Here is a 13,583-nt window from a genome sequence, read left to right as displayed (position 1 = left end):
CGTGTTGGAAGCTTCCCAAACCTGAAGCAGCAGCACAATTACGTGCCGAAATAGTTGGAACTTTAAAATCCGCGAAATTGCCACCCTCAAATATCAGTAAAGATGAGCGAGTCGCGATTAATCAGCTTCAAAAAGAGGAGTCCATCATGGTCCTGGGAGCTGATAAAGGACGGGCAACGGTTGTCATGGACAAAACGGAGTACCAACAAAAAATGTGTGCCCTCCTCAGTGATTCTAAGACCTATGAAAAATTAGATCGCGACCCCACACCAAAACACAAAGAGAGCTGGTTTCAATCCTTCATAGGCTCGAAAAGACGATAAGATCAAGAAAGCGGACAAACAATTCCTGTATCCCACCTCGGAAAACGTACCTCGAATTTATGGTAGTCCCAAAATTCACAAAGACGGTACCCCGCTTCGTCCTATAGTGGACTTTACAGGTTCCATAGGTTATAATGTGGCCAAATCTCTTGCTGATATTTTGAGCCCTATTGTTGGCCAATCTGAGCACCATGTTCTAAACTCAAAAAGTCTTGCTGAAGATCTCAAAGATGTTACCCTTGAGGAAGATGAGATTCTTAACTCGCACGATGTGGTGGCGCTTTTACCAGTACACCCATTGATCTCACTCTTCATATACTCAGAGAAAGACTTAACGAGGACAAAGATCTCAAAAACAGAACACTCCTCTCTACTGATGACATTATAGAACTGACTAAATTTTGCCTAGCTTCGGTTGCGTACTTCAGCTACTCCGGTCAGATTTACCGCCAATGTTTCGGCATGGCCATGGGTAGCCCCCTCAGCCCCCTTGCTTGTAATATCTTTATGGAGTGGCTTGAGCAGAAAGCTATTTCCACAGCCCCGGTTAGCTGTCGCCCACGTCTCTGGAAGAGATATGTTGATGACGTGTTAGAAATTATACGCAGAGGACAAGTTGACAATCTAACTGATCACTTAAATTCAATTGATCCCACCGGCAGCATTAAATTTACCTATGAACAAGAGCAGGACGGTTCTATTCCTTTCCTTGATACCCTGATCACAAGAAAACCAGACGGGTCAGTGAAACTTAGCATATACAGGAAGAAAACCCACACCGATCAGTACCTTCAGTTCTCCTCCCACCACCCTCTCCATCAAAAGTTAGGAGTTGTCAGAACTTTACTAGACCGGAGTGAATCGCTAGTCACTGAGGAAACGGACAGACAGAAAGAGGAGACCAATATACGCGAAGCGTTATCTGGCTGTGGTTACCCAGATTGGTCGATCAAAAAAGTCAAACAAAATAGAGCCACTCCAAAAACAAAGACTACCTCAAAGAATAAAGATGACAGTGAAAAGTCTAAAGGTATGGTTGTAGTTCCCTATGTAGAGGGGCTCACCGAGCGAATATCAAGAGTTTTCAAGAAGCATGGCTTCTCTACCGCTATGAAACCTCACCGCACCATCCGCAGTATGCTTGTTCACCCTAAGGACAAATTACTCCCTCAACAAAAAGCAGAGGCGATATATGAAATTCCCTGCGGAGATTGTGCTGGGACCTACATCGGAGAAACCGGCCGCCCATTCGGCGTTCGCCTCAAAGAACACCAAAAAGAGGTGGAAAAATTTGAAACGAAGCCCTACACAAGAGCCAGCCGCACGTCATCTATCACAGACATTCACAAGTCAGCTATCACTGATCACGTTGTCTCTACCAATCATTCCATCAATTGGGAGGACTCAAAAGTCATCGACAGAGAAGCTGACAAGACCACTAGGTGGCTGAAAGAAGCCATCTGGATACGCCGAAAAGGAAAAGACACTCTAAACAAGGACGAGGGGCCTACTCACTCAACAACATCTTTGACCAACTCATCACGCCCTCTATAGAGGTTCCTGTTGCCTATAAAAGGAAGCAGTCAGATGTGATGGGTTGCCAGTCTGAAGAAACCACTAGTGTAGTGGTGAAACGTCACTAAAAATGTGAGTTTAACATCTTCATTTTTCTTGGATTTGCATAAAACGAACTATGTTAACAATGTACTTCACGATTTTCGACAAACTAATATTGAAAGATTGCAATAGTGCTCCACGTATTAACTAAAAATATCCAAAAGTAGTGTTTGCAGCGATATAAAAAATGCACATTAAAAATGTGTAACTTATACTTATCTAAATATCACACATTTTTCACGACGTTGAGTTTCATTTTATATCATATTTTTTTTTTAAAATAGACGTGCCCAATCCCGTCAGTATGTTTGTTCTAGTGTGATCGATATTAATTTAATCAGAATTTTCTTAAATATATATATATAAAAGTGCAATACCATGCATTACTAGCTTCCCTTCAGGGAAAACAGTAGCAACATCCTTTTACTATACTTTTTCTCTCTATTTATATCACCCAAGATTATTTAAAGATACACTAGTACTTTCGGATCGCGTGGTTGCATATCATGAGATCAATAAATGCAAATGTGAAGGCAAATTCGTTGCAGAAGATATAAGGCATAGGGGTCCCAATATTTAGAAAGTGTGATGTATAATATATAAATATATTTGTTTATTTCTGTTCCTATACACGCGGACAATACGACAACAACCTAGCTAAACATCTAAACAGCTTCATTTTGGAAGATAAGGATTGATAATGTCAGACAAGTAAGATGGAGCCATTCCCTAAGAGGATTTTGAAAGTTATCAGAAGAGACTTGAAGCTCAGGTATGAAACTGGAAGTAACACGCAGGACCGGGGTGATATGATCACGTTTCTTGGTGAATGAGATAAGACGTGCAGATAAGTCCTGTAACCGTTGTAATTTGCAAAGATCTATTTTGAGACCCACAGTTAATGGGACCAGTGAGAAGCCTGTTACAGTTATCCAAGTCTTAACACCTTGTTAATGTATTCGTCATGCTATAAGGACATATTTTAGTACAGCGTTAGTTACCTACATGTATGTGTAAATATAGGTTTTAAAGATTTATTGTGACAATTTTTGTTGTTGTAAAACTTTAAGATGGTACAAATGAAGACCTGAGCGCAAGAAGACCGTAAGTCCACTTGGTCCCCCAACATGTATACACTAAAGTTACGTATAGTTTCTTAGCGTTTTGTAATGTTTAATACATGTTCCAGGGTGAAAACATCATGAAAGGTTGTGAAAGATTTGTTTTGGTCCCTGAACATGTATAAAACATTACCAAACTATTGGAAACTATACGCAACTTTAGTGTATACCATGTTGAGGGGCCAAGTGGACTTACGGTCTTCTTGCGCTCAGGTCTTCAAATGCAATTTTTTTTTTCAATTTAGCTAAATCAAAAGGTCTGGTCAAAGATAAGAGTCGTATGCATCAGAAATGTACGTTGGGCCTTGATCTAGGATGCTCCACATCTAAGTGCTAGAGTCTTCATAATTATTTTATCAATGCCAAAATTAAAGTGTTCGAGAATTCAGAAATTATTGATATTTGAAGGAAAATATATATTGAAGACAGATAAATTGTACCATTTGTTCTGATGCATAATTTGTAGGTAACAACAGGTTGTTATTTCATTTGTTGTTATTCATTGCAAATAAAATAAGGTGTTCACTTCAAGGTTTGAGTATACATAGTTCGGGTAGCACTTTTGTCTATCAACAACTTCCTATCTCATTTTTACATTTTTATTTTAATGCAAATGAAGGACAGAATAATTAAGAAAAAAATCCTGTTCGCAAATTTTTGGGAGAAAAATTGAACCACCTTTCAAGAAATACACGGAGAAAGTTAAGTCCATACGAGAATTTGATCCTATATGCAACGTAACAAACGGGACTATGTAACAAGTATGCTTCGAGTATATTTATAAATACGTATTTATAAATACGCACGTGACCTATGGACACGATATACCAAGACCAGCAAGCGTGACCAAATCCTCATGCCATTGAAAAGGATAGGAACGCTTTAGATAAATATCATCAAATCTAGGTATTAATTGAATAGCAAAATTATTACACATGGGGGGATTCTGAATTTGCTATATGTTATCAAAAACAACCTTCTGAAAGTATTTGAAAATATTTAAAGAAATATTTATCGACGGAAACGTTACAATATAATCACACATATGAACAAAACAGACAATTTTCCATTCAAATGTACAGAAAGACCACTCGCTATGTATAAGGTCACTTCAAGACTTACTGTCTCCAAGCGGTTATGGCAGCGCGGAGTCCCGTGCGTATTTATAACGAATTTATAAATATAATCGACACATACTGGTAACAGAAGACTTGCTAATACAGTTACCACTGATCAAATAAGTAAGAATAGCGACTAAATCACGTTGTTGGTATTTTCGTCGTGACTTTCCAAGGTCACATTGCCTTGTCTAGAAAAATACCAACTTGGCCATGTAAATGTCATTTTGTGGAAAATCGTCGAAATGCTATTTTCATTTCACCGCTTGGGGCGTTTTTTTGCAATATATTACATTACATTATTTCAAATTAAATGTTATGAACACCCTGCTTTATGATGAGGATGAAGGTCCGCAATCGGCAACACATATAATAAAGTACGTCCAAACTTAGTCAATTGCAATCTGAATTATATTTACCTTTATATTTATTTACCTTTCGTAAGGTCAATATATTATTAAAATGATATAAAATGAGATACAAATCGTATTGAATCTTATATTGAGTTGATACTATTTAATAGCAAGGAATTCGCGCACACCACGTGTCTGTTTAAGATTTCACACCCGTGGCAATATTATGCTTTTTCATTTCTGATCAATATTAAAATAGGTGCTGTACATTTCAATTCAAAATTAATTTCCTATTTTCACAGCATTCTAAACCTTGACATCTCCTTAATGTATTTGTCCTGCTATATATGAGTTTAGGATGGGCGTTTAGCTAACACATCTTTATCATATACAGGGTGTCCCAGAAAAATATCACCGGGCGAATGAATTTGGACGTGAGTCGAAAATAGACATCAGAATCCAAATATCGAAACTTTAGCCCATATTATTCTGCATCACATACGTCAATATTACTGGAATCGGTTGACTGATTGAGAAGAAATAAGCGATTATATAACGCATGCGTAAATTCACTTCATTCCAAGTTTGAAAGAAAGAAATTTCAACACAATGCTCAATATAGTGGCTACCTGTCAATGGGCTTCATGTTTTGTTCTATGAAATCCTTTTCGTTCTTTTTCTTGCAAAACATTTAATTAGGTTTTGTTCAAATTTGAAAACCTGCATGATATTGAAAATGAAAGCTTGCATGTAAGATGATGCTCGGTACTTGTAAATATATTTCTTCGTTGATGTAAATATAAATGATGTTGATATAAATGTTGCATAACAAATTATTGCATAAAAGAATTCCAGCTGGCTTTAATAAGAAACTGTAATGGAAAGTTTAAATCTTTTAAAAGTTTAATGTTGCATGGTATCAAAAATCGCATGTCACGTAAACTGTAAGCACCTGATCATTGTCATTCTTGGCTCCAATGTACTTTGAAAAGTTGAACTATAACGTTATTTACACAAACTAAATAATTAAAGTTGGAAAGCTCTAATTACAGAAATCAAAGTTTTCTCGGAAAAACTGTTTTTCATATTCAGTGAAAGCATGAATAACATAACACCATCGGATTATAAAATTGATAAATGGACTAAATATAATGAGATACACAAACTTTAGGAAGCGGTGAGCGAGTATGAAAAAGCGCCTGTTGATCAAACTTGGAATGAACTGCATTGATGCGCACATTATGTAATCGTTAATGTCTTCGCAACCAGTCAACCGAATCAAACAAAATTTTCGTACGTGATGCACATTAAAATAGGCTATGCGGTACATTTCAAATTTTCTGATTATAATGTCTGCTTCACGACTTACTTTCAATTTTACTCACTCGGTAATTTTTTCTGGGACACCCTGTATGTAGAAATGTCATTCTAAACAGTTTTTAAGTCATTTTCTACTTTGGTTCAGTGAAATTTGTTAAATTATAACAGTTTTCGTCAAAAAGGTTTACCTTGGTGAAATGGAAATATGTTTTCAATTTAGGCAAATTAAAGGATCGCATGGATTGGAAATAATTATAAGTTGACCTGGATCAACTTTGATTCTCCACATATTGTGATAGAGTAATTCTTGTAGTAATACACTGATAGCCAGAATGGAGCCAAGTAACTCTTAAAGTGAAGGGAACTAGCATTGACTCTCAAAAGTCAGTTGACTCTACCCGTGGGGTCAATTGACTCTACCTGAGGATTACTGAGGAGTACACGACGTGGTAGTTATTTGACGCTGACTCTCAAAAGAAGTCAGACTTGACTTTCACTACAGAGTCAAATGACTCAATCCGTGGAGTCAATTGACTCTACATTCAGAGTCATCGACGCGGTACACGTGTATTGCTGTGGTAGCAGCCATTTTGTACTATGCTGTTGCTGTTTTCTGCTGTTCAGCATGCTGGTCATTCGCACGGTTTATCATGTTTTGGTGTTGGACAGAATGATGCTGTAGGCGGATTCCACAGGAGAATTTTAACCTGACGGTGAGGTAAAGCTAATAATAGTAAGCTTTCCTACCTGGAATCGGACTGTCGAAGTGACCCTGTAATGGAACCAGGGTGACTCTATAAAATGAAGCCGGGGTTACTCTAGAAGCAGAGTCCAGCCACTGCGTGACTCTATTGTCTAAAATGACCCCACATTGGGAGTCAATTGCTGTGTAGAGTCATCAACGGTGAGTAACCGTTGATGGCTCTTCAGCGGAGTCAACAAATCATGACTCTTCAAGGGAGTCAGATGACTCCAAATATGGAATAATTTTAGACATAGAGTCCCAGAGTAGCTTTTAGAGTCGGCCTGACCCAGATTGGCTAACAGTGTACTTTAAAATATAAAGTAATCGCTGAATACAAATAACGATGATGCATGGTTTTATTTCCAGAAGACGAAATGAAAGATGTGACATCTAACCAACGATTGACTATGTGTAACCATCGATTAAAAGTGATCTTACATGATGGCAGACTATGTATAACCATCGATTACAAGTGATCTCACAAGATGGCAGACTATGTGTAACCATCGATTACAAGTGATATCTCAAGATGGTAGACTATGTGTAACCATCGATTAAAAGTGATCTCACAAGATGGCAGACTATGTATAACCATCGATTACAAGTGATCTCACAAGATGGCAGACGGTGTGTAACCATCGATTACAAGTGATATCTCAAGATGGTAGACTATGTGTAACCATCGACTACAAGTGATATCACAAGATGGCAGACTATGTGTAACCATCGATTACAAGTGATATCACAAGATGGCAGACTATGTGTAACCATCGATTACAAGTGATATCTCAAGATGGTAGACTATGTGTAACCATCGACTACAAGTGATCTTACAAGATGGCAGACTATGTGTAACCATCGATTACAAGTGATATCACAAGATGGCAGACTATGTGTAACCATCGATTACAAGTGATATCACAAGATGGCAGACTATGTGTAACCATCGACTACAAGTGATATCACAAGATGGCAGACTATGTGTAACCATCGACTACAAGTGATCTTACAAGATGGCAGACTATGTGTAACCATCGATTACAAGTGATATCACAAGATGGCAGACTATGTGTAACCATCGATTAAAAGTGATATCACAAGATGGCAGACTATGTGTAACCATCGACTACAAGTGATATCACAAGATGGCAGACTATGTGTAACCATCGACTACAAGTGATCTTACAAGATGGCAGACTATGTGTAACCATCGATTACAAGTGATATCACAAGATGGTAGACTATGTGTAACCATCGACTACAAGTGATCTTACAAGATGGCAGACTATGTTTAACCATCGATTACAAGTGATATCACAAGATGGCAGACTATGTGTAACCATCGACTACAGGTGATCTCACAAGATGGCAGACTATGTGTAACCATCGATTACAAGTGATATCTCAAGATGGTAGACTATGTGTAACCATCGACTACAAGTGATCTTACAAGATGGCAGACTATGTGTAACCATCGATTACAAGTGATATCACAAGATGGCAGATTATGTGTAACCATCGATTACAAGTGATATCACAAGATGGCAGACTATGTGTAACCATCGATTACAAGTGATATCTCAAGATGGTAGACTATGTGTAACCATCGACTACAAGTGATCTTACAAGATGGCAGACTATGTGTAACCATCGATTACAAGTGATATCACAAGATGGCAGACTATGTGTAACCATCGACTACAAGTGATATCACAAGATGGCAGACTATGTTTAACCATCGATTACAAGTGATATCACAAAATGGCAGACTATGTGTAACAATCGATTACAAGTGATATCACAAGATGGCAGACTATGTGTAACCATCGACTACAGGTGATTCCACAAGATGGCAGACTATGTGTAACCATCGATAACAAGTGATCTCACAAGATGGTAGACTATGTGTAACCATCGATTACAAGTGATCTCACAAGATGGCAGACGGTGTGTAACCATCGATTACAACTTATTACAAGCAATCTCACAAGATGGCAGACGGTGTGTAACCATCGATTACAAATGATCTCACAAGATGGCAGACTATATCCGGACGTATAACCATCGATTACAAGTGATCTCACAAGATGGCAGACTATATCCGGACGTATAACCATCCATTACAAGTGATCTCACAAGATGGCAGACGGTGTGTAACCATCGATTACAAGTGATCTCACAAGATGGCAGACTATATCTGGACGTATAACTATCGAATACAAGTGATCTCACAAGATGGCAGACTATGTGTAACCATCGATTACAAGTGATCTCACAAGATGGCAGACTATGTGTAACCATCCATTACAAGCGATATCACAATATGGCAGACTATATCCGGACGTATAACCATCGATTACAAGTGATCTCATAAGATCTCACTCGGCTTTAAATGGGATCCCTAAAGAGATATCATCAATCTAATGGCAACGTATTTTTGTATTGAAACTGTGAATATTAAACTTAAAGAGGTGTTTACTTTTTCCGGAAAATGGAGTTAGAAAATTAGATTTCTTGGTATATCTGATATTCAAATCTGTAACCTATTTCGTAGTGTGATACGATCAAAAGTACCAAAATACCATTATGCAAGTTGTTTAAGTCAAACAACGCCTGCTTCATATTCACAGTTCTAGATACAGTATTATCCCCCAAACCGATTATTCAATTTGTCATAAATAAAATTATGGTAATCCTAATCTAAGTAAGTTTACTATCAACCCCTTGCCCTTATGTGTTTGTTTGTTTCTTTATTTCGTCACTAGGCCGAGTAAAAAAATACATGTTTCTCGTCCGCGCCCTCCTCCTTTTTTGAAGATTTTTCAAATTTCTTTTTATTTTGTACACTTTCAGTTATAACTTGTTGAAAAAGATGTTTCAGAAGTTGAAACTTATTTTACGGCTTTGTAAATGCTTAATACATCATTTAAGAAGAGTTTTGTGATCACAAGAGGGGCATACCTCTCAAAACAATAAAATAAAAAGGGCCTCCTCCTTTTTCTCAGATATCAATCTGTATGTCGAATACCCCAAATATGGTGCCAAATACAGGTATTTAGCGTCGTTTTCCAATACAAAATAGAAAATAAAAAGCCCCTCATCCTCCTAATTTTTAAAAACCCGGACAAGAAACTTATTTTTATTTTTACTTGGCCTTACTTGCTCCACATTCAGAAGGAAAATATATAGAAGTGTCCCTCTGTTTGAGTTGGGACAGTATAGCCCAACCGAGTAGGTCGCTCACACTCAACATTAAACCATAACTTGACAAGTGCTGTCATACTCCTTTAGTATAGGCCTACAATGCAACGGCAGAGCACCTTTGATAGAGTATCGCTCATATGAGGAAAGCCAATAAAGCATCATAGAATGAGACAGTGTATCATCGAGGATATGTTTTATAGGAACGATACAGAAGCTTTATAATGCCAAAGGCAAACAAGTCTGGATTTAATGACGCTTGTTTGAAGCAAAGAGCAGGTGAGTGACCAGAAAGATCTACTTGACGAAGACGAATCAAAAGTAAACACTACATACGTAGATTAAGACGATTGCTTGCTACTTCATTCTACATTTTAGTAATCCCATTGTAAACTCGTATGTATCTGAGTCTGAGAAATCTGTATTTCGATACCCGCGTCGTATTATATATCTACTTGTACACGATATGAATATACTTTCATTTATTAGAGATAATTAAATTTGAGCAGTTTTCTTCAAATATTGGGACATGGTGCAAATGCAGAAATATTTCTCTCAATTTTAGTGAAAAAGGTTGCCATGAATCCGAAATACTACGTCGGCCCTAAATAGTTCTTGTATTGATGCCAAAAAACGGAAACATATAAAACATATTCGTGAATGAAAGACATGATGCGTGTTTCTCCGAAGAAGAAACAATGAAAGATAATGACATTTAATGATAATGACATGCCTATTATTCTATGTCACGTAACAAAAGAAACAAAGTATTAAAACACATGCCAACAATGCAGCTACTACTTATCAAAGAAGTACGAATAGCAACTTATTCACCCATGTTGGTAGTTTTCGCCGGTCAAATGGGCAGCTCTAAGGAAAGGCTAAGAAACAGCAGTATCCGTACTAAATACTAAATTTCTAGGGTACAATTTTCATGCCACTTTTGATTTTTCTATTGGTTTCTATATAGTTTTTCACTGTGTGTTTTTCCATAGACAGTTATGACCCTTCAGGATCACCGTACTGAAACAAAAGAATCCGTGCCTAAACTTGATGGTATGACATTTATCTACTTTAATCTACATAATATGAACACACACCACGTTGACAATCACTACTTGTTTTGTCCTTATAATAAAAACATCAACAGAAAGGTCCGCAATCGTAGATAGAATTAAATTGAAACCCATTTCTACAAGCTGATTCAAAAAGAAGTAAACTCATGTGTGAGGGGCTGTAACTACAGGTATGTAAGGATTTCGCTATAAATAAAAATATCGTTACAAAGAGCAAATTTAGAAATCTAAATAAAAAAAGAATGGTTGTAATTGCTTTCACTAACTCAAGTTATATTCATTTGAATAAAAACACCCATTTTTGTAATTGCACACGGTTTCACTTCCCAAATACCTATAGTGTATCGATTGGTTAGGCGCGATATTCAATAACATATTAACGAATGTGTACAATTACACCAAGCTGGTAAAACTAAACTTTTCTCAGATTATCATAATTAATATAATTATTTCTATGAATTTGTATCAAACAGTGCAATATTTCTATGCAATTTTTATGAACTATTTTGCAGTGATGTTTGCACGAGAACTGCATCGCGCATCGTACATGCATTGTGTCATTTCTTAATAAAGAGAACTAAAAACGTAACAGAGGCACGAGATATCCTATATTTACTTACAATTTTATCAATAATTTAATTTTGTCAGTACTTAAATATTTTAGACGTGTATTTGCATTGCTTGTTGAATATTAATCATGTTAATTCAAAGCAAAAGCTACAACTGCAACAATAAATCCTGTAAACGCTTCATTGATTCTATGAAATCATGAGAAATGGATCAAATCAATCAGCCGTGTGCAGCTACTAAAATTATAGAGCTGTAGTTACAGCCCCTCAAACAGCTGAATCAGCTTGTATTATATAATCTATAATTAAACTGCTCCTTTAATTTACTTACTTACTGATTTATTATGGTCAATATAATATTAAGATGATACAAGATGCAAATAATATTGCTTCTTATATTGATCCGATACTAATAGCACGAAATTCTCGCTCCTAACATTTCTGTTCAAGATTTCACACCCGTGACAATATTTTGCTTCCTCACTTGTGTTCAATATTGAAATAGGTGCTGTTCCTTTCACTTCAAAATTAATTTCCTCTGTTTGCATTTATTTTAGTCTTGACATCTTTTTACTGTTTTCGTCTTGCTATAGATTATTTTAGGGCTGGCGTTTAGCTATCATGTTTATATAGTGTTTTGATTATGTTATAGATAATGTGGACATTATAAATTTTGACCGTGTTAGCGATCTTCAGATGTGGAAAACTATGGTTTCCCAAGCCACCTTGTGGACCTGGTCAGTCGACTTTTTGAATATCAAGAATCTCCGAATATGAAGACATCCCACCAAATAACATTCCAGTACAAGTAGTAAAATTACAAAAAGTTTCTAGCCGATGTGACAATGTTGAAAAAGTTTTGACTAGATTTCCTTTAAGAATAAACTATGAAACTTGTATATTTTGATACAAAGACCTATCTAACTTTTAACGGATTGTGCAATAACTCTTGGGCTCATAATTATTGCACAGCTTCTAAAACAAGCGCATGAAGAATGTTTGTTGTAATTTTATACGACTAGTCCAATAACTTATCCACTTACTTGCAGACGTTTTGAAAATTATCAGTTTTCCTTTTCGATGCTAGTTGTAATAAGGATCCTTTGGGTGTTGGAGGGGGGAACCTGTTGACATATGAAGATACACTATTCTATGATTCTCTGATATTTTTATTATTTAATCATAACAAACAATCATGTCTGATCATGATTTTACTCACCGGTGGACATCAACGTGTATTTCAAATTGTACGTGTATTTCAATGGGCGGTATATTCAGTGGTGTGTCTCTTGCTATTAAATGCTTGATACAAATTGGGTCTGCGATTTGACGCAATTTTTCAGCCAGACTAGGTTTTAAATTATTATGATTACAACTCTCTAGGTAATATAAAAATAACAGAATGGTAGTCCACGGGATGTGTCCAGACTGGTATCACATAGCTTCACATGCACATAGTATTTACAAGCTGATAATAGTAGTTAAGGTCTTTTTGACCAATCTTGGACGTCTAAGAAAATCTTTGGCGTTTTAAAATCTTAGGCTTATAAGATTTCATGGTAAATAATTAAATACGCTTAAGATGAGTTAAGATGATTGGCTGTTTCGGATTTCTGGCCTTGTGATTCGAGTCTACCGCGAAATTGTAGGCGTCCAAGATTGCATCTTAAGCCTCACGAACAACACTGACACACACCCCGACTGACGGACACACGACTCGCGATGCCATATAAGGTCTTTTCCTACGGACGACCACGTGATGACCTAAGAAGCATTGCAATTCATCTAGCACCTGTCAGCTATTTTAAACAAATCACATGCCTGTGTTGACAGAGATTACAGGTGTTTTGGCTAAATAGGCGGACTCAATTCAAGTATGTCAAAGACATCAGTCAATTTGAAGGAAAAGATGTCATATATCAAGTCTAAGCTAGCCCCTTCATAAAATTACAGAATTTTCTACTAAAATGCGCATTGTACACTCTAGGTCAGCAATTTCAGATATATTAAGTCGACTCGCCAGAATACAGTTGGATATTTTAGGGTGTTTTGTCGTTTGCGACAAAGGCAGCTACAATTTTTTCAAAGCCAACACGTTTTCCGAAGAAGAAAAAAAAACCTGAGTAAAAGATAATAATTT

The 13,583-nt window shown here is 36.7% G+C and overlaps 1 protein-coding gene across 1 annotated transcript; it reads left to right on the top strand.

Annotated features, from left to right (window-relative positions):
* The first annotated feature begins 785 nt into the window (after nt 1-785).
* LOC140137311 (uncharacterized) lies at nt 786-2,520 on the top strand. The gene is made up of 2 exons (XM_072158953.1): nt 786-1,672; nt 2,400-2,520. Exons 1-2 carry the CDS (start codon nt 786-788, stop codon nt 2,518-2,520), a joined length of 1,008 nt encoding a protein of 335 aa, XP_072015054.1.
* The last annotated feature ends 11,063 nt before the right edge of the window (nt 2,521-13,583 follow it).

This window comes from Amphiura filiformis, chromosome 17, assembly GCF_039555335.1.
Source record: "Amphiura filiformis chromosome 17, Afil_fr2py, whole genome shotgun sequence".
Lineage (NCBI taxonomy): Eukaryota > Metazoa > Echinodermata > Ophiuroidea > Amphilepidida > Amphiuridae > Amphiura > Amphiura filiformis.
This window is presented reverse-complemented; position numbering and strand designations above follow the sequence as displayed.